The 23,256-nt window shown below is 38.0% G+C and overlaps 1 protein-coding gene across 10 annotated transcripts in view; it reads right to left on the bottom strand.

Annotated features, from left to right (window-relative positions):
* The window catches only part of kif1b (kinesin family member 1B), an 86,961-nt gene that overhangs the window by 57,138 nt on the left and 6,567 nt on the right, over positions 1-23,256 (bottom strand). For all 10 annotated transcript variants that reach the window (XM_088332020.1, XM_088332011.1, XM_088332013.1 and 7 more), the window contains exons 3-4: positions 349-425; positions 45-224 (exon numbers count right to left, since the gene is read on the bottom strand). In XM_088332020.1, the coding sequence (XP_088188146.1) occupies positions 45-224; positions 349-425 (257 nt within the window). The remainder of the gene's footprint in view (positions 1-44; positions 225-348; positions 426-23,256) is intronic.

Genomic DNA, 23,256 nt, shown 5'->3' with positions numbered 1-23,256 from the left:
ACTGCTTATGTTTACCCCTCACTGGGCATAATTGAGTGATATACCATTGGAATGATTCCTTCCTGGCCCTCTTCCTGTTTTCCCATCATAGTGTAGGATTTGCCAGCTCCAGTCTGGCCATATGCAAAAATGCACACATTGTACCCCTCAAAGGCATGCTGCAGCATTTCCTTGCCAATGTCATTGTACACTTGGTCCTGTGCAGCAAAACATGGGTCTTCAGGCTGTGGTGCAACAAAAGACAAACACAATAGATGGTTAACTGAACGTAAATGGGCCTAATTTTCATACCTTTATTAGTCATTATTCAAACGAAAAAGAAGAAACAAAAAATAACGCTCAACTTACTGTTGTGTGGGACCAGTAGGAGTAATCAAAACTGAAGGTCTTTGCTGGTTCTTTCGGGGCTTTGGGGTTTAGAATAGCTAAGGATGAAAAACAATATTAAGTGTGAGGATTAGGACTGCAACAATTAGTCAACGCGGTTGACAAAAAAACAACAACAGAAATAGTCGACAATTAATTAATTCTCTACTATTGTTGCCAAACACGCATTTCCAACAAAGAGAGGCGCCTTACATGATTATAATCTCTGCTGAGAGTTGCTCAGGCGCAATAGTGTCTCTGTGTCTAGCGGTAACATACAAAATTGACGGTGTCAACTTCAAGTAAGCGTAACAAAACTTGTAAAGTTTGAAAGCATTTAATCCTAGGTAAAGCAAATTAAAAAAAAAAAGATTACTTGAAAAGTTTGCAAAGCAGTTCTTGCTTATCATGACAGTACATTGGTGATGCACAAACATTTAAAGAGGAAGCATGACGGACAGTTAAACGAAACGGTGTCTGACCCGCTTATGTAAGATTTAAGTACATTCAAAGCCAATACGTTTTTTGGATAAGCATTGCACATGCGTAAAAGAAAGCATGAGTATACAACTGAGCCTGACAAAAAGTATTTGAAATTAAATGCATGCAGTCTGAAGAACAAATGTCAGTTTTTCAAACATGAAAACGACAAACGTCAGTTGTTAAAACTATTTGATTTTACACGGTTACTTTGCAGTTGACCAATAAATGTACTTCACAAAATGCACTTAATATTTGTTTGATTTACTGTTGTATTGGTAATAAGCCAGTTCTTGATTAACAGAGATAAAACATGTTTACCTGGTTTTAACTTATTATTAATTTGCCTTTATGTGACTATACTGACATGATGGGTCATTTTATTTTTGGACAAGTCTGCAATATGTTCATTAAAAGGTGTGTTTTTAATGGTACCCATTTTTGTGTTTATCATTTGCAACATAATTAAATTAACTTCATGCTAAATTAAAAAAATATTTATATCAATCATCCGATAAATGCTGACTAGTCAACTATTAAAATAATTGTTAGTTGCAGCCCTAGTTATGATGACTCAACACTTCAAAAATAAGAACAAAAAACATGTGCGTTTTAAAAGCATGACATTCAGTGTTTTTTTAAAATAATTAAGTATCTGCTAATAAGCATTTTTGGCTTGATAGTTCCTAACCTTGTTGTATCTGCAATATTTCTCATCGCAAGTGATTAAAAAAAATCCCACCTGCTCTTTTACTTTTTACCCAGCAAGAATGATCTTTCAGAAGACACAAAGGATAGCTTTTCTGGACACTGTGTTGTACGGAGGGAGTGGGAGCAGTATGCTATACACCTGCTGGATCTGCCACAGACCTGATGACAGTTTGCTTATGCACAGCAGGACATCTAATGAACAATAATCTGGAAGTACGCCTGGAATTCTATCCCTCTCAACCACGCTTGCCGAAACCATGCCACGAGCAAGCCATCGAAGCTTCCTACACAATAAATGTGAGGTTGAATTACAAGAATCAAACAGACTTTTCTGGAGGATATCTGCAGACATTGAGAACTTGATGCACACGCTGTTTTGTAGTTGTTATGTAAAAGGACATTAACTCTCTTGCCAGCAATTTGCTGGTGAACAAAAGTCGGACGGGGGTATATCTTAAAATATATGTGTAAAAAAAAAAAGGCAGATGGACTATGTATATGTGTGTGCAACAAAATTGCAAACATCTAGTACGGAATAAAATAAGACTAATTGCATGCTTGTGCTTTTTAAGACAGGTGAGCAACGCCATTTTTGTCTCTGTTTAACTCAAACCATCAAACTTTAAAATCTCGACCAGGGCCTCGACTCTAGAAGCTTTCACGTAAAGATGTCCCCAGCAGAGTCCTCAGAGGATTAAGTACTCTTATCAATAATGCAGGAGACGTGGAATGGGGAGAGATTGAATATCGCCCTCGGTTGGTCACATGGGGACACAAAGTCGCAATTGCCCTTAGAAGAATTCCAGAGCTTAAACCTGGGTAGAAAATCTACTAATTTTTGGGGAGAACGTGATCTGATGCAAAAAAATGCCATCAGCATCAGGAATATCCAAACTTGATAAGCATTGTGATTTTGAGCTACAATTACATACCTGTATCTCTTAGTCTGTGTTGTGACATTATAAAGCTACATAATAATAAAAAATCCTGAGACTGATAAATGGTCTTATTCTTTTCAGTTGTATAACTATTTACTACACATCAATGGCAACAAAGCACTCGAGACCGAATGCACACTATCCATAAGTATCAGGAGCAAATGACTTAACATTATCTTGCCCAAGGAAACATTAAATAAAGACACAATGGCTGGAGATTGAACCCAAAGCCTCATGATTGGGAATCGACCAACACTGTTCTCTAATTATACCTTTAAGTAAATCAGGTAAAAGAAAAGCGCTCTATATTCCAACTATCTTAAACAGGTGCCACGCCCTTTTTCTGCCTGCGCTTCAATAGCATTGCAGTCTGGGTTGTACACATACGTAAAACAGCTCGACAAACCTATATTACTTATGCGCATATCTTTTTTTAATTTAAAGTTTCTGTAGAAGCCATCGTGTCAACAGATCACTAGACCAAGAATAGCCCAAAAGGCAGAGGAGGATGCTTTCTATCGGCAACAGGATAAAGGTAAAAGCATATGTACGCCATATTTTTTTGTTTCCCAATAACGTCCAAACGAAGGCGATAAAATATCATCTGAAGTGGATAGTTTTGAACCGTTTAGAATTGATCTTTAAATAATTTCAAGTAGCGCCTGCCAAAGAAAAGTGTCAAAAATATACTGACTATATATCATCACACTAATAACATAAGTACATAATTTACTGTTTTGGGCCAAATTGACATTTTTGCATAAATCAGGTTTCCATACAAATCTGCTTTATCTGCACAAGTGTACAAGTTGGTCAAGAAATCCTATTTCAAATAACCAATCAATAGTGCAATATAGTAGGAAAAATGTTTACTTACAAGTACAGAAGTTATAAAAAAAAGGTTATAAAGTTCAGTACTTCTAATTGTTGTTTGGATTTTTTTTTGTTTCCCAATAACGTCAATATGATTGTGACAAAATATCATCTTAAATCAAATGAATTGTGTCCATAATAGTGTAATTTAACATAAAAATTATTTTAGTAATTATGATTTGACAGTACAGAGGGTTTTTTTTTTTATTTGTAAAGACGAGTCCTTTTATTTGTTAAACAAATGCTTGAGTCTGTAATTGTGTTTCTTCTTTGGTTTCAATGTATAACAAAATATTTAATAAAGGGTTCTCTACTTTGCAGGTTTTGACTATCCTGGGACCTCAGAAACGCAATCCCCACAATAAACGAGTGATTGCTGTATTTGTTTTTCTGAAACACACACACAATATAGGATTTCTTAGTGAAACATAAGTCTTTTACAAAAACATTTCAATCTGATACCCTGGAAAAAGGTTTAATCCGGTTTAAGTATGTAAATTATGACACACCACGCCTATAAATATTTTGAGCTGCTGCCTCATAGCCTCTGTTGGCTGGTTACGGTACAATGGCAGAGCAAGAGCTTCCATATTGGTTACTGAAAGAGGATACAGTGATACAAGGCGCTAAATAAAGAAAAAAAGCTCCCCTTTGACCAGACTCCAAAGGGAAATTTGAAACATGGGGGTGTTTTGGTGACCAGGGGGGCCTCATTACCCTTTCGTAGAACAATATACATGTTTGGAGGTATGTAAAAAAGGACATTTTAAGAGATAATTGGTGGAACAGTGAACAGTGATAATATAAAGAGATGATGACCGTAATGTGGAATGCTTAAAAAGGCCAGGAAAACGAAAAAGCTAACTTTGCATTCTTTTTTTTTTAAAAAGCCAAAAACTTTTAACAAAAAACTGGGTTATTTCCTAGATTAGATTCAAATGTTTAATGCTTATGCCTTGTTTTATCAACCCCTTACTTCACTGTGTCATTCTCACTGAAATGACCCAATAAACTCACGAGTGTTAAACTGGATTTTGTCTGACTTTGCAAGGCTCAGGGAACTTTGTGTTTTAATGAAAGAGTACTCTCTTCTTTAGAAAAAGAAAAACTTAAACATAGATTTATTAATTAAATTCCCTCTTTGATGATAAAGAATTGTACTTAATAAAACACTTTACAAGTGGCATTTGTCATCAGTTCTCTATTTTCTACAGGTTTTCTACCCCCATGCTGTATTATACTTCTTGCCAATTTTCTATTGTAATTCTTGTTATGATATCTTATTATATAGCTTATCAAATGAACTTGTGCCACTGCGTGGGCTATTTATAGGCTTCAACTTAAATTTGGATTGAGGTAGATGAGCTGTGAGCAATGTCTCTTGTGCAGAAAAAAAAATTAAAGCATGTATTTATACCAAGGGGGTAAGTTTGGTCTTGGCAGTGGTGGGGAAATGTTTTAAAGTGATCACGTCATAGTGGTGTGGACAAAACAATGATTCCTTGATATGGTGGAGACAGGTCCCCTCCTTCCATGTCAAAACTATGCATTTGGTCTATACATATTTGGGAATTAGTAAGTTTTAAAACGGGTTTGGTAGTGAATTAGCTTGAGTAAAAAATGTTTTTCTAAGAAGCAAGTAAAAGGACAATGCAGTGCAAGGTGAACAATGCTAAAATAATCCCACGAATGTCTCACTCTCCTACACATAGAAATTTGTCTTACTAACATGGTCATGTCGGTATTTCAGGAAGCCTCTGTCACAAGTGGAGCTACTCCTAGGGCTGGGCGATATGACCCAAAAATAAGCTCTAAAATCCTCGGTTTTTTTAGACTTTATGATTCTGATTTCAATCAATTTTAAACAATACAAAATACCCAATATACATTTATTTTGATTAAAATCAAGTATTTCCTGTGCAATATGTTCAGACAAGGCCAATTGATTTTTAATTGGTTTCAATGTAAAGTTAAAAGTCATAGCTATCGGTGAGTGTGAATGGGTAAGTGTGAAGCACATTGTAAAGTGCTTTGGTAAGTTTTCGGTGACTTGAATAGCGCTATGTAAATGCAGACCAATTACCACAGCTCCTGCAACAAACACCCACACACCACTTGTGACTACTCAAACTTGATTAAAAAACACAACTAATGAGTTACTGTTCTTTAATAATCAGGATCATTGTTGAGTCAAGAAAATGTAACATTTATTTTCCATCCCTATATTTCAGAATTTACTACATTTTTCGGACCAAATAATGTCCCGGCCCGAACTACTGCTCATAAGTATATATTGTAGTAGTATATCGATCAGACATGCCAGCATAGACGAGACAGGACTTGCCATTATCATAGCAATTTGTGAGCAAAAAATTGCTGTAAAAATCTCTCCTTTTGAAAAAAAAAACCTCGTTTTGACTCCACCTGGTGACGGTGTGAGTCACAAAGAGCAAGTTTGTTGCGGGTTTTCTTTGTAGTTTTTAAAGGTTGCTTTGATGAACAAAGAAAACATTACTCATTGTAACGAATTATAATATTTATATCTCTGTTGATTATATGTATATTGTTGCTTGAGCTGCCTATTTTATAATTAAATTTACAAGTTCTTGTTACTGTTATGATTGTTACCACTACTAACTACGAGTATTAACCCCTTTCGTGTTCCTTAGAACGTAGCCATGCTCAACATCAAAGTTTAATCTTTGAAAAAAGACTGAATGAAGATGCTGTATCTGAGTCAGATAAGGATGCTTTGCCTGCTATGGGTAACCATGGAAACCAGTACTCTGTTTCATGTGGGGGTCTGGAGAGGGATGGGTGCAGTCAGGATGTACTTGCCTAAGAGACATTACAATGAAGTGTTAAATCTGTAAACCATGAAATAACAATGCTGAGATCCTTTGCCAACTGAACAAAACATAAAAAGTTACATATAGAAGAGGCTTCGTTACTCTTAATGTAATATCACTCCAGTCAAAATATTGAATTTAGTTATAAAATAGTTATCCAAACAGTACTAATCTTAGCCTCACAATAAGAGATTGTGCACAAACAAACTGGCTATTATTTACGAGTCGGCTTTCAAATCAGAGAAAAATATTACAGACAGCGAAATCATTTTAGACCTAAAATGGCAGTCACGACTGCTGAACACCGTCATCACACATTTTTTTGTAAACCATGGCAACAGGTGAAGAAGCAGTTACTGGTTGCCATAGAAACTTCATCTTGGCAGTTGGCACACGATGAGAGAGGATACTCGTTTCGTCTGTCCAAACCAATATATAATAACTCAGCTTAATAAAAACAATCAGAAATATAAAACAGCAAGCCAAATTCATCACACATGAATTGAGTTTGCCTGTGTATTTTCTGTACAGCCCTTTGAGATTTCTTGTGATTAAAGGCTATACAAATAAACATGACTTGACTTTACCTTGGTTTGAAAAACACAACTTCATTGTTTTTGCTTCTGTCGTTTTACATGTACGTTACAGGGTAATGATGTATCCACTGGCAAATCTCATCCATAATGAAGGTAGGCCATTCACGATAGTTAAATTACATAAAATGAATATCCTGTTTTGGATGCCAACGTTTTTTCAGACAAATCTCCTATTACAATTAAAAAAATCAAATAGATTTGAAGTCACACGTCTGTTGTATGCGTAATGGACTAGTCATTACATCTTTCCCAACAAAAATTGATGGTGAAGTATCCGATTATGCTCAATTGTGAATTCTTAATTTCAAAACAGCCTTGTATGCATTTAAATTCACAAGGCTGAGTCCTCCCAAGACTGAATAGATCAACCATGTGATGTCACAATTAGCGACCAGACCAATGTATGGATTAGGGCTGCAACCATTAGTTGACGTCGATGACAAAAATTGATAATAAGAATAGTCGACAATGAGTTTCATTGTCAACTATTATCGCCAGACACATTTTTCCAACCGAGAGAGGCACGTCTACATGAATATTATCTCTGCTGAGTCGCGCATGCCCAATAGCCTATAATGCCTCTGCCTCGAGCAGTAACAAACTTACACAAGTGCTGGCGTCAACATCAACTACGCATACCAAAACTTTTATCATTTTGGAACATTTTAGCCTAGATACGGCGAATAAAAAAGGACTACTTGCAATGTTTGCAAAGCAGACCTTGAGTACCATGGTGGTTGATCAGATGCACAAACATTTAAATAGCACGTCAGACATCTGAACAAAATGGAGTCTGAGCTGCCTCGGTTAGATTCAAGTCATGTTCAATCTAAAACGTTTTTGATGACATGCATTGTACAATTTATACACATATATTTTTCTATAAAAGAGATCTTAACCGTTGTGACGGACTATGCCTGATAAACAGATTTGAAATTAAAAGCATGCAGCCTGAAAGCAAACGTTCGTTGTTGTAACAGTTTGAACTTTAAACTGTTGAGAATTGTTAAGCAGTTTTGTTACAGAATTTGAAATTGAGCAGAGAATGTATTTTACAAACATGGGAATTTTTGTGTTGTTTTTTTTTACCATTCTACTGATGCTAATGAGCCTGTTCTTGGTTTACAGATATATAAATGTTTACTTGATTTTTATTTATCATTAATTTATTCCCTAAGAATGGACAGAGGTTTATTCATGGATGTATATCTTTACTGACTGAGCACTGAGCTTGATGGGTTTTAGGGAGGGCATTCTAATGTAATTAATGTTAAAATCCACGGTATGTTCAATAAAAGATGTATTTTTCACTTTATCCGTTTTTGTGCTGTCATTTTCCACATAATGAAATCAACTTCATGCCAAATTTAAGAAAAAAGAAATAGTTATCAGATTATTTGACTTATTTGTTCAATAATCGGTGACTAAAGTCCACTAAAAGTGTTTGGCTGCAGCAACAGTGTAGAGAGCTGCTATACGAAGGCTGGCTTACTCAACAAGATATCCAAGGCAAATACAATAAAAGCGCAGTCATCCACTGGCTCCATTACCACGCCTAAAAGTGTCTAAAATACTTGTGTTATTCAGATAAACACTGACATAAAATGATCGAATAAGCAGCTTGGTAGCAAGCTAATACTAGTTAGCTATTTTGAAGCATATGCATTATTGCTAAACAAACAGATTATGTGTTGCCAATGATCGCCTGTTTGTTTATGAACCCCCAAGTTGAAAGAGTGTTTAATGTGTACCGGTTGCCGGGGCTGCACCAAAGATAGAATTATCATGGGATGCACCTCAAAGCTGGAAGCTATAAGTAGTGTCCGAACACCGCTGTTAAACATTTGACAAACAGCTGAGATTGCCAAAGCCACAACACCAGAGAAAACATTTCCAAAACAACTTCGTTAGCTCTTCATTGACAAAGAACCTTAATGCAAGGGCACACATCTTTAAAACACAAATACCAACAGTATTGCGATGTGAGGCTGTAACAATATAGCTGCAACAGTCCACCCCATCCCACCATTTAAATGTTGATCTACAGAGAGCGTGGATGGGGGAGCACAGGTAGAGTCGAGAACAATACACTGAATAGAAGAGAGTGTACTGCAGTTCACTGCAAAAGATGTTGGGTAATCTGTTACGACAAAGCTTTATGTACTGAAATCACACCAATTGATAAGCTTTTCTCATTCACAATCGAATACCTTTAAGGAACTACCTGCATCATTTACAAATAATCTTTCTGGTAAGTTGACTGATACAGCTAGACATTACCTTGTTGGTAGCAAAGTGATATATCAAGTCAAGTCATGTTAATCACAAAAAGTCTCAAAAGGCTATACAGACGATACACAGACATAATCAAGTTAAAATATAGGTAATATCAGGGTTTTTAAAAATTCCTCGAGCTCACAATATCCCCAAACATTATCGAATAAGTTGAAACATTACTACCTTCAAAAAACTCAAGTTAAATAGTGTTGTAGACTATTAAAATGACTCAGTTAAATATCAATTCAAATGTGTTTGTAAAGCACTTTCCAGGCAATAAATTTCCACTCAAAGTGCTGTATAAAAGCACTCAGCGTACAAAAAGATAAAATCCCCTCCTTTATCCCTGCCCAACAACCCAAAAGATGCAATACAGACACACACACCATGGTGAAAATACCATAAAAACAAAATAAATAGTAACAGAAGTAAAATGTGATATTGTCAAGGCACAGACTAACCATGTTAGGAAGGGGAATTGAGGGAGGTGTATCCACACTGATGGGGGTGGCAGCAGGTGGCCTCAGGATTTCAGCCATTAAACCACACCTTACCAGTTTGGATACCCCGAATGAGAAAACACTGAAATGTAAAAATAAAAATATTGCAGTAAAAAGCATAAAAATGTAAAAGAAAAAGTAAAGTGTATGAAAATGATTAATTTAAAGCTATAATAAAAAAGTGGGTCTCGAGCCACCTCTTAAAAAGATCAATGGTCTCTGCAGACCTTTTGCCCTCTGGCAGATTGTTAAATGGGTGAGGACCTAAGTGGCTGAATGCTGCTCAACCAAACGTTTCTCACCCTAGGAACGGTCAACAAACCGTTGCCAGAGAACCTTAGGGACTGCAAGGGATAATATAATAAAAACAAATCAGACAGATAAAATAGCCCTAAGACCTTTAAGGCATTTAAAAACTAGTAAAAGCACCTTAAAATTGATCCTGAAACGCACAAGGAGCGAATGCAGCAATTTTAAAACTGGTATAATGTGATGCCCTCCCCCGGGCCCCTGTAAGCAGACGTGCTGGTGAGTTTTGTAATAGCTCCAAGATGCCAATGCTCTTTTTGGGAGTAAAGGAAAGCAGGGCATTACAATAATCTAAACAAGAATATATAAAAAGCATGAATCAGTACCTCCATGTTTGACTGAGAGAGAAATGTGAGAGAAATATGAAATCACTCAATTAGCAAAGTTTAAAACCATGAAGAACTTGGCATTTGTTATTTTCACTTCGCCGAAATGAATACAATGATCTATCATACCAAGTAATGTGATATGCAAAGATTTTCTTTTCTAACACTACAACAGGTTTCCCCAAACGTATTCCCACGAAGGCCATGTCATTTTTCACTTCTTTGATGAGAGGCCAGGGTCAGTTTGCAACAGAAAAAAACTGAAGATTGCTGAAAATGTAAAAAAAAAAAAAAAAAAAATTATTCCAGAAAGCCACAAACGGACAACCCTTCTGGAATCTTCATCTAACAGAAAAAGTAATAACACTATTAATAAAATAAATAACCAAATCACACTCTGTGGGCTCTCAATGGAACATCAACTTTATGTTGTGCCATGCATTGTCTTGGGCCCAAAATACGTTTAGTTGTTGGAGCACTCGACCACCAGTGGTATAAATGACTTGCAAAAGGCAATAGATTTTGTCACACGATTTCTAGTCACAGTACCAGAGACAAATGTTAATTTGATTGTCCGTTTCACATGTTCCAAACACAATAAATTCTACTCTATTCACTATGACAAATTTACCGTTAATAACATTTCTCTCTGGTACCGTAACTAAAGATAGTGTGATATAATAAAACCCAATCCCTTTGCATCACTGGTAGTGCAGTGGTAAAATGTTTAGCGTCTCATTGACGTGAAAAGGGTTTAAACAAAAAACCCACACAAGCTCTTTGTTCAGGTTAAAAAAAAAAGTTTGTCAAAATGCTCTCTGGTATTGTTTAGGGAGCCAGACCAAATGTGGAGCAGGTCGTGTCCGGCACATGGGCTGTATGTAGTTGATCTGTTACTAAAAGCCCTGTTAGTCGGGCTTCCTTGGTTTCTGCATGAAAAAACACTTCCATAAATAATGGAAATTTTGAATTTTTCAAGATCAAACAAAGTTACTTTAACAGTGACTATGTTCAGTGCAAGACCATGTGCCAGCTGTTCTAGATCTGACCACTGCCTATTAATACATGAGCAGATGGCAGCTAGCGCTTTGCATGCCGACAGACTGTCAGTGACAGGAAGGAAAGATTTCAGCTGTCCTACCAAACTGCCGCAATCTCTGCCAAATCATACTGTACATTGCTTACACAGCTCACAGGCAATGAGAACTGCTGCATACTGCAACTCTCCTTTGACATTAACACTTCATGCGGTCTAACACACCAGCAGCAAAATATACAACAAAGGAGTGGGCTTGGAGAAATCACAAGAGCTGCAACACATGCTCACCCAGCATGGCTGAATTGAATTTACTAACACCAAAATAAATAAATAAATAAAACAGAACTACTACAAAAAAGATTTAATAATTAAACCTCTCATATGGTAACATCCGTCACCTACCCTATACCAAAGGTGGGCAAACTGCAGCCCGCAAGCCTTTTTAAAACGGCCCGCCAAACTAATATAACAAAAATGTAATGATAATACAGTTACATTAATAGCATAGGTACATAACTCACTTTTTTAGGGCAAATTTAGATTTTTGCCCAAATATTATCGCATATAACAAAACAAACAGCATTTCTGCCAAACTCATGATCTTGACTTTTTCTTTTTTTAGGAGTATGATTTTTTTTTCTTGTAAGTCTTAAAACCGACTTTGGTTATTATTTTACCAGTAATAATTTGTATATATTATATATATGATGGCAGCACGGCGGCGCAGTGGTTAGCTTGTGTGCAGCACAGTTCTGAGGTCATGAGATCGAACCTCCTGTGTGAAGTTTGCATGTTCTTCCCGTGCGTGCGTGGGTTTCCTCCGGACACTCCAGTTTCCTCCCACACTCCAAAAACATGCATGTTAGGTAAATTAGCTGGTCCAGATTTCCCAAGGTGTGAATGAGCAATTGAGTTGTCTGTCTCTGTGTGCCCTGCGATTGGCTGGCGACCAGTTCAGGGTATCCCCTGCCCACTGCCTGAAGACAGCTGGGATGGGCTCCAGCACCCCCGCGACCCCACTAAAGATAAGCGGTGCAGATAATGGATGGATGGATATATATATGATCTTTGAATATGAAGTCAGATAATAGACTAAAATTCCCATCACACCATTTAATTCAATATGATCACACACAAAATTAGACTAAAGTAATTTCGATAAATAGGTATATCTATGTTTTTTATCTTTTTGTTATTTTTTAGGTCATGTTTTTAGTCATTCACGGTTACATTTGAAAAATAATGACTTAGCATTTCTCATATGACTCATTTATGTAACATTGAATTAATTTTGCTTTGTATTCTTGTGAAGTTCTCAAAACATTGTCCAAACGTTCAGACGTCCAGATGCAATAGGGGAAGATATTTGTGTTGTTCTTAGTCTTCTTTCAGATAAAGCTGCATAACATACAAAATTACATGATTTGGACATCCCTGGTTTAAAAGGTAAGAGCAGAGCACTTGTCTAACAAATGTCAACAATGAAGCACAACACTGTCACATTATTTCTCTTCATTTCTTTGACTAATATCAAGCCATAAATTATCTGAACAACAGAAAATAACACTGTGGACACAAAGTGCACTCTACAACATATTTGCCATGTTAAAGAACAAATTAGAATTTCAACATATTCTTATGATCTACATGTATCCTGAATATTTGAGAGCATCAAATCATGAAGGTGAAGATTGTGCTCTTTGGAGTAGATGTGGAAAAAGAAACACGGAAGCTCATGCATTCACAGCTAACAACAGGAGATCATCATAAAAGCAGTGACCTGGATTTTTTTTCAGCTTGCTGCAACTCAGGGACCCCGAGTCTTACTTTAAATGCTTCGGGGCTTTATGTAAGCACTGTGACATCATGAACACATCTGTAAGATACAACAAAACTGGGAATGCCAGTCTCCCTATTATGTGTCCTCTAAAACCCACAGCAGCATCACAAAGAATTCTAAACTCAGACAAAAAATAAACAGTCGATTCCACAGTCATAACAGTAGCTCTAACCTCTGACAAGTTAATCACGTGTCTTAAAGAATGCACTTTGTGCCTTGAATTCAAAAGTGTTTTGCTGTGCTATTAATTCATCACTTGGAGTGGGTGTAAGGTGAAGTTTTGGAAAAAAACACAGATACTTAGATTCTTAAAAGTGTGTGTGTGTGTGTGTGTGTGTGTGTGTGTGTTTTGCTTCAAGGTAAAAACACAAAAAATGTACAAATGAAACAAAATAAAGATTCAAATTAATTAGAAAACAATAATGTCTGCGCAGCTAGTTTTGCTGACTCGAATAGTAGATGTGTTCTGACAGATCATCCCGATTTTTTTGAATAAAATCTAAAATTAAATAAACAGTAAACAAAACCCAGAATTCTGAACATTTTTTGTCCTCTTCAACTTTGCTACTCAATGCATGATAAAACAAAGGAATTTACCTCTACATTAATACTTTTGTGGGTACAGTAAGTGATTCTCAAAAACAGTGCAGGAAATAGCCGGATTGAGATCAGAGTTCGGGTTTTGGACAAATCAGAATTATTTGTTGCATGACTAGGGACAAGAACTTGTATAAAGCACGTTTGATATATATATTTTTTATGTCACTCACCGCATTCAATGAATTAGCGAAGTAGTTTACTCCTTGCAACAAAATTTTGCTTCACAGATCAGTTTACAAGTTGTTCTTGTACGTCGCTCGCCAGAAGCATGAACTTGCACGATATGCCTTTAGATACAACGTTAGAATTTTTGCAGTAGTGTCAGAAAAGTCAAAGCAAAGTCCTTTGCAACGCAAACAAGGCTAAAAAATAGCCGAAGAATAGTTTAAGCAGGGCAGCACAGCGGCACAGAGGTTAGCTCATGTGTGGCACAGTTCTGAGGTCATGAGATCAAACCTCCTGTGTGGAGTTTGCATGTTCTCCCCGTGCTTGTGTGGGTTTCCTCTGGGCACTCCGGTTTCCTCCCAAATTCCAAGAACATGCATGTCAGCTTAATTGGCTGGTCCAAATTGTCCCTGAGTGTGAATGAGCGAGCGAATTGTCTGTACCTGTGTGCCCTGCGATTGGCTGGGAACCAGTTCAGGGTGTCCCTTGCTCACTGCCCGAAGATAGCTGGGATGGGCTCCAGAACCCCCGCGACCCTACTGAGGATAAGCGGTGCAGATAATGGATGGATGTATGGATAGCTCAAGCAAGCACATAAGACATTAGATACGCTGAATGGTTTTAAATGTAGGAGTAGGCTTTTTATGAAAGGCTTGTCTCCATACAGTTAATCAGATTATAAACCATTTGAAAAAAATGCATAGATTTCTGTGCCCATTTACGTGTTCATTTTAAACTCCAATTTCAGCAATTATCCAATTTTAACCTGACTATTCATGGTCACATTTTTTGTGTTTTTTGATACTTTTCCTTTTTGCTTTTCTTTGTTTTTGTGTATGCGTTTGTCTTGCTGTCGGTCACCCCTTTCAAGGGATATGACCAGGGTAAATAGATGTGTGTAAAAGGGAAAAGTGTGAAGCACATTGTAAAGCGCTTTGGGGGGTCTTCATTGACTTGAAAAGCGCTATATAAATGCAGACCATTTACATTTACATAAACCTTACTATTCCGTGCATGCAAGTTATTCCAAATGTGTCCCACCAGAATTCAACCAAATATCAAGCAAAACATGGCATGTCACCCTGAAATAGACAAGACACTATGGATTTTCTTATTTCAATGTTTTTGACAGCATCAATATTTCACTTTAGAACATATATATATATATACATTCCGGGATTTCTTTTATTCTCAAAGTAAATCTGTAGTGCTTGGTGGAAAGAGGGTGGTGGAGCACTAATTAGAAAATACAGTATCAGTGTGAAAATTGTTACAATGGTAGTGCAGTGTTCTCGTTTGCCCGCGTCCCTGCGTCCTAGACGCATCATTTTTGCTGGGGACGCATAGTGTCAAGTCAACATGCGTCCCCGGGACGCAACTTTTTTGACACAAAATTGTCATTTTTACCCGATTACATTTTTTTTTTAAACAAAGATTTACCGCACTCCAAACTTTTCGTCAGGCAGATCCGCCATTGTTGTTTTGGTCTCGCAGTTCGAGTTTTCGTCTGCACGCCAATCTCGGCAAACGGTGTTTCGAGATTATGTCATTGTTGTGGTGGTTGTCGTCGAGGGAAGGTGAAGGCTAAGTATGCCTCCGAAAAAATTTAGTATTAGGTGAAAATCAACACAAAATTGGTATTTTCTTCAGTGTCAGTAATAAGTCGAAACTTAATGCAGAAAGTGATGACAAAGGCAATAATTCCGGCATGAAAAGACGGCGGAGAAATTCTTCGGAAGATCGCGAAAGCAAGGAAAACTCGTGTGTTGAAGCCAGCGATTCGACGAAAGAAAACAAACAAAAGAATACTCCTAGCAAGAACTTTTCTGCCAAAATGGACTCAATTATATTCCTGGTTACGCTATGAGGAGGATGATAATGGATTGGACCTTGAGAAAGCAATACAAGTGTGGCGGTAAAGCAAACCACAAAGAATATATGAATTGGAAAATCTGAAGTGATAACTTGCTTTGTATTACCAATTAACTGTGATGATTAAAACTGCACGAATATATGGACTAATATTTCAGCAATATTATTTTGTATAATGTACAATATTTGTGTGAAGTGAAAAATCTGGAGTGATAACTGCTTTGCATTATCAATTAACTGTGATGTTTAAAACTGAATGAAAATATGGATTAATATAATTATTTCAGCAATATTATTTTGAATAATGTGCAATATTGTTGTGAACTGAAAAATCTTGAAGTGATAACTGATTTGTATTACAATAAACTGTGATGATTAAAACTGAATGAATATATAGATTTATATCATATATTTGTCGCCGATTTACAATGTCAAACTCGATAACTAAATTTTGGGGACCCATAGATCTCTGTTGGGACCCATAGATTTTTGAGCATGCGAGTCCCCGGGACCCATCACTTTTCACAGGAAAAATGAACACTGGTAGTGCACTCAAAACACATTCTCATGAATAAAGAAAGTTTGTTAATTCACCTTGATGAGATCTTTTTGTACCCAAATGTTTGGTATTACTGCTGCAAAAGGAAAACATTCAAAATTCTGGGGCTCGGCCAAAATTATTATTACCCACACAAAAAAAAACAGATCAGGCTTCCAGTAGGAAGGCACAAGCCCTAAGTGAGAGGGTTAGGCTCCCCACGGCCAGTCCATAGTGATGGGTGTGGTAATAATGTAAGTATAATTTAACAGTTCATTAACACCATTATTACAGTGACAGTTAAAATCTGAAGACATTATAGATCACAAGACAATAGTATTGATCTGATCAAAGTACTCATTCAGTATCACTAATATCGATCTTTGGATCGATCTGCCCACCTTCAATGTTTACAAAGACTTTGCATTGTATTGTTATCAGGTACAAAGACCGATTAGTTTTTATTTGACTAAAACAAAAAATCCAACAGCCAGCCACAAAATTAAGTTTTATCATGCGTAAAATTACAAATCTGTCAAATTCTTTTAATTTGTTCACCAGTCCTAAATAAGACAAAGTTGTCCTAATCAAAATTTAACAACCTACCCCTGAAAAACAGAAATAATTTCTGCAATCTGTAACAGATTTGAGGAAAAGCTGCAACACTCTCTTCCTCCTTTAAGTTTTATTGTAGAAGTATGCACATTTCTGTCAGTTTCAAAGCAAGCAACGGAAAGGCTTGTGACGCACAGTCACGCTACCAGGCATGTGAATAAATCTTGTGCATGACATTCAGCGCCTCTCCTAGTGTGGCCGTTTCCACATTCCCCCTCCCCCACTCACAAGCTAACTCCGGCTGAGTGCTCACTCCATCACAGGCTCAAAAGAACAGCAAGCACAGCACCAACGATGAGATTAGCAAAATGTAAGATGCTCCAGTAATGTGTTCTCTACCACAAGGGGAAACTATTTGGAGTACCGAAAAGATTGCTCAGTGTTCAAAATCTTTCCCCTTTCAATTTTTTAGAGGGTCACAAGGTTTTATTTACAGTAGAGGTAGCCACTGTCAGACACCATGTCGATTGCGGTTGAAGAAAGAATCAAAGGTCGATTTGTCATCAAAGTTCATCAAGGTTTGTTTTAAGGGTCCGGGATTTGACCATTTTAGATTGTTGAGGACTTTAATGAGATCATCATCTTTAAAAAACTGCAAGATCTTTATATCATGTTTATACTTTTCAGGCTCAATCCACTCCCTTTAAGTTTCCAACGATCCAAATTGTTCATCCACTTATTTCCTTTCATTTGTTATGTTGTTGATATGTCGTTTAGTTGTGGATCCTCTAGTTTAACCCATGTAGTCGTATCCATTTACAGCTGTACCTCTTTATATGAGAACCTTTAAACATGACAATTTTGATGTGAGTTTTATTTGCAAAATAATCTTGCTCGCTATACAGTGGAACCTCGCTAGTTCGCGGTTCCACTTTTGCGGGTTCAGAGCTTCGCGGGTCTAAAATATATACCTTACCTTCTCAATAAAAGCATTTATTGACATGAGCAAGCGCAAGCTTATGTCAACTAGGGACACGGTGTGGACACTCTTATTGTGAAGGGGAGGGGGAGGCCCTGACACAATGCTTAGTCATGGTGAGTTACCGCTTCCCCCCCCCCCCTTCAACCCCTCCCACCTCACCCCCTTCTTCTGTGGCGCTGTTTATCATGGAGGAACTCGGCGACACGACGTAAGTATATTCTCTTCTGTCACATTTCATCTCAAGTTTGACTTTATTATACCAAAAGCGAGCGATTGTTTGTACTACCTAAACACGGCTAATTGTGTGTGGTTTCGTTTATTTGTTGTAAAAGCCGTTCGATGCCGCTAGTTTAAGTATGTTGTTATTGTCAGAAGGTAGCTCTTTCACTTTGATTAAAATGAACACGGACCATTTTTGTAACTGTTGTTTCCCAAAACGCTTCACAAACACTCATCAAATATCACATTTTCACTGTTTTTATTTTCAATATGTAACCGGTAGTGTTAACAAGCGAAATAAGCTGCGATGGCTGCATGTGTTTGAGAGCGGTTAATACAATCATACTGAATGGTTCGTAGTGGTTTCGCCGCAGTCCTATTCTGTGTACCGTAAATTCCGGACTGTAGAGCGCACCTGATTATAGGCCGCACCCACCACATTTCGGGAGGAAAACCGATCTTGAACATACACAAGCCGCACCTGTATATTAGCCGCATGCGCCCACATTGATAGAATGCATCACAAACACAAAATTAACCCATACCCGACACAGTCCAAAAATCACAGCCGGCAAAATGAACGGAAAATGATACTTAACGTTTGATGCAGACCTGCAGAGTCCGGGTGCTCGTTGAAAGTAATCCAAGGGAAAAAAGTGTATATTTTCAAAGGTAAGGGTGGGAAAAATATATATCCACTATTGTCGGCCGCATCCACAAACACGTCTCACCTTTACTCCACTTCCCGTCAGCCCACGTTTGCCCCGCCCCTTCTTTCTCATTTGCTCGTGCATAACATATCAGAATACGTTTCTAAAATAAATACATTACAAAAATATACAGTTGCAAATACATATAATACATGGTTACACATATTTACAAAGAAAGACGGTACACCGAGAGTTTTCAAAGCTTTAATAATAATATTGTAACTTTCATCCCAAACCGTGCCTGTGAGGGGTAGCAAAACGCTACTAGCAACACGCTCGCGACACAGTATACAGGTCTGTTAAAAAAAACATACCATATATGTAGAAACCACGGTAAACCGTCCTCATCTTCCTCCTTATAACTAACGTCATCGAAGTCATCTTCCTTCAGTATGGGAAAGAGACTTTGCCATATAGACGTCGATCCACGCTCCCTTATTCGAAAATACGTTGCAAAGTAAAGTTTACGTGCAGTAGCTCCGTTTCCTTCTTTATCGAACTGCTCGATTGCGTTTAGCTTGAAAGTTGCGTCATGTGCCTTTCGTTTTGCAATTTGCATGATGAGGATATGTCTACGCTAATTTAATTTGTGCACAAGCTAAGAAGTTGCAGTCTTCCTCAGCACATATATTCCACCGGTCTAAATCTTACCTTTTGTACTCGAGCGCCGCTGGCGGCCGTTAGAAAAATTACATAAATTGGCCGCATCACTGAATAAGCCGTAGGGCTGAAAGTTTGGGGAAAAAGTAGCGGCTTATAGTCCGGAATTTACGGTAAATTGATTATGTAAGACGTGGCTACACTTGTGGGTCATGTTTTGGTACATTCAGTTCCAGTGTGCAGAGTTCTGGATGAGTCACCCAATAACTCCTTGCCATCATGCCAGCGATCACTTCGGTTTAATGGCGGGGAGGTATACTGTATACCTGCATAAGTTTTTTTTTTACGCATTTTGGAAGGGGCGCCGCTACTTCGCGGATTTTCAGTTTTCGCGGGTGGTCTCGGTCCCCATTAACCGCGATAACCGAGGGATTACTGTATTAAGAAAAATACAGTCCACAAATGCGAATGAAAACCAGTGCCAGTGTACAGGAAATTAATTCAGGACTTTGTCCAATGGAGCGATGCTAACCACCTGCACCTGAACACCACCAAGACCAGGGAGATGGTTGTGGACTTTAGGAGAACTAGAACTCACCCGGTTCCTGTAACTATCAAAGGAGAATATGTAGAATTGTCCAGACCAACAAATACCTGGGTGTGCAGCTGGACAATAAACTGGACTGGACTGCCAACACAGAAGCTCTATGCAGGAAAGGACAGAGGAAAGGAAAGGACTGTACTTCCTCAGAAGGCTGGCGTCCTTCAACATCTGCAAAAAAGTCCTGCAAATGTTCTATGAGACTGTTGTGGCAAGCGCCCTCTTCTATGCGGCAGCGTGTTGAGGGAGGCAGCGCTAAGAAGAAGGATGCCTTTCGTCTTGATAAACTGGTGAGGAAAGCGTGCTCCGTTGTCGGCACAGAGCTGGACAGCCTGACAATTGTAGCTGAGAGACGGGCACTGAAAAAGCTGCGGTCAATCATGGACGATATATCACATCCACTACACAGCATCATCTCCAAACGGAAGAGCAGTTTCAGCGACAGACTGCTGTCACAGTCTGGTTCTGGTGCCATGAGGCTCTTTAACTCCACCCGGGGGAGGAAAAGCCCACATTAAACCCCACCCCCACATTTGCATAAAACCCTATTTTTTATTACAGTGTGTATTTTATGTAGCACTATTTAAATACTCTATATCAACATGTTATATTGGGTATTTCTGTACTCTATTTTTTTTCTTTTATCATTATTTTATTTTCAACACAAGGATACTGCAAGAAGTGTGAATTTCCCTACAGGGATGCATAAAGTATCTATCTATCTATCTATCAAAGCAAGGCGTAGCAGCAATTAGCCAGACAAAACTGACAGCATTCTTAGGTAGGGATTCCACTATGTAAAAGAAATACAAACTTTTTGACCTATAATTTTTTATATAAAGTAATATTGGTGTGACAGTTCAGGTATTTTTTACCTTGTATTCAAATCGTTTTTTCTTAACAGAATAAAAGTTTCTTGGTACCACAGGGGGCAAAGAAGTATTAAACACCCTTTTAAGTGCTAGTAACTTTCATTTGGGGTGTACGCCATGTGCTTACACATCTTCCACATCCCGAACAAAATTATTACACAGTGTACACAATGAAAAAAATTATCAAAAAATGTCAAATATGGGAAAAACATACAAACAGATCTCTGTGACTCTTCCTTGCAACGGCCCCTCACTTCCTCTTCAACATGCGCACATATTCTTTACGGTGCTCATAATATACTCACATTTAATTAATATCATCTTATTTTTTTGTTACTGTATATTTTCTGGTTTAATTACTATTTTAAAGTGTTTTTACTGATCAGAAAGATGCGTTTTATAGCTATTTTGGGTTCATATGTATGCTTTTGGGAGGAGGGGAGGGGGCCAATTATTCATAAAGGATTTAATATCGGGAAAGCTTGCGAGCAGTCTGAGCACGATCCTGGGGTGAATTAAGTTTGTATGCAGAGGTATCACTGTACTCTTGGTCTACAAATATTTTTCTCACTGCTAAGGTAAAATAAAGGGCCTGTTCAAAAGTAGTCACCAAGAAGAAGCAATTATGCTAGTGCTTTAAAAGTCTTATGACACAAAGCGTACATGGATAACAGACACAGACATCTGCCTAAAGCAACTCCCTACCGGCCCCCCTACACCAACTCACTCTCTCATTAAGAGGTCATTCTGAAATGTCAAGCCACTCTTCAAGTTGAGCATGTGGCCACATGTGTTTTGGTCCAGGTCAACCCCAGCATGAGGAATGTGACACCCTGGAGTGTCAACGCACACCAACAAGGGTCACCGGGATTAGAGTGGAAGGGCGTGGCATCTTGAAGTAAACCGGTGGATTACAGTTTATAATCAGGTCAATCGGGCCTGTCTGCAAAAAGTTCATAAGCATCATATGCTATGTCATAATTGTTGCATCAACCCAAGAAGGACCCTGGCTAAGCAGCACCACATTCAAGCAAAACAAACACAACAAAAATATCTTTTTAGGTTCACACCCAGAGGACTGTAGCTTCAGAGTTGTCAGACATTTTTTAATTATGTTAATCTTTTCTTAAAAAGTCTGTCTGGAAAGTGCCTTTGGCAGTAAATCTGCAACCAAATCAATTTCTTCTCTTCCTTCAGCAATGGGTTGACAAAACCACTAATAAACCAAAACAACAATATATCTGCTTGTGAAGCTTGCTACAGATACTGTTTGCTAGTTTCTAGTATAATCTGTCACTCACCGATCATTCTTCTCTGTCTGACCATCACGCTGGTGCTCCCTAGCCAATCAGTTTGTGAAAAGGCTGACATTTTCCTATGCCAGCTCGGGAGGCCTTGGTGTCGCCAATTTGAAATCTGATTGGTTCAAGCAAGAGCTTTATAGACACTTGCTTTATGCTACATGGCCCGCAGAACTGATTGAGAAGGCCTCCAGGCAGATTACTGACCCTCGCAACAAGTAATGGCCTGAATTGTGATTAGTAAAATGCTTGAACATGAAAACACGCATCTGGAAGCAGCGGAACTACGGGAAAAGCAATGAAAGGAAGATGAGAATTGGGTTTATTTAATAGGTATTCATGGACAAAATATAATTAACATCACAAGATTCTGATCATTTTTGGGCCCGCAGAAAAGGCCTTGCAGGCCCATCACTGGTATCTGATAAGATTGGGGAAATTTTACCTGCCATGTTGACTTGTGGTTTGTCAATTGACTCATTTTAAGAGGTGATAAAACATAACATGCATTTCGAACATGTACCCCTTTTTTCTAAAGGATTTGTGGCACCATAGCAAAAAAAAAATAATCAAATTCTAACGCTCAGACAAACAAGCTGGTTGTGTGCCTGATCTGTTGGCTATTTTTGCCCATCCATACATACAGGGTCACCCACCGAGAACACAGCATAAAAGTTACATAACCTGGAAGATACAGCAAACATCAGGCCCCTAATGAAACCAAGCTCTGGATGCCATTTGCAACACAAAGGATCTACTGTCATCATTTTTGACATTCTGACTGCCTGTATAGGCCTTGGAATAGTGAATAATCAATTGGCGAAAAATGATCCTTATCAACCCTCTATACATGTTAAGCAGGCAACCGAGGCAGTCAGTGAGATCATATTTAGCCCTTGCAAATAAACAGCAAATTTTCCTACATAAACAGTCAAAAGTGACTGTATGCCGACAACGTCATGAACTTGTCACCAGGCAGTTACAGAGCGTGTATAGAAACAGACGAGTTCATCTCTAAACATCGGTGGGTTGTAACAGAATCCAAGCTGCCTGAGCCAAAATCAAGAAAATAGACTTATGTACCATCAGTAACATGAAAAATCACTTTGGCTTATAAAAGGGAAAAAAATATCAACC

Source organism: Urocampus carinirostris, chromosome 3 (assembly GCF_059441175.1).
Source record: "Urocampus carinirostris isolate Australia breed hairy pipefish chromosome 3, RoL_Ucar_1.0, whole genome shotgun sequence".
In the NCBI taxonomy this organism is placed as follows: Eukaryota; Metazoa; Chordata; class Actinopteri; order Syngnathiformes; family Syngnathidae; genus Urocampus; species Urocampus carinirostris.
The sequence above is the reverse complement of the archived record's forward strand: the minus strand, read 5'-3'. Positions and strand labels throughout refer to the sequence as shown.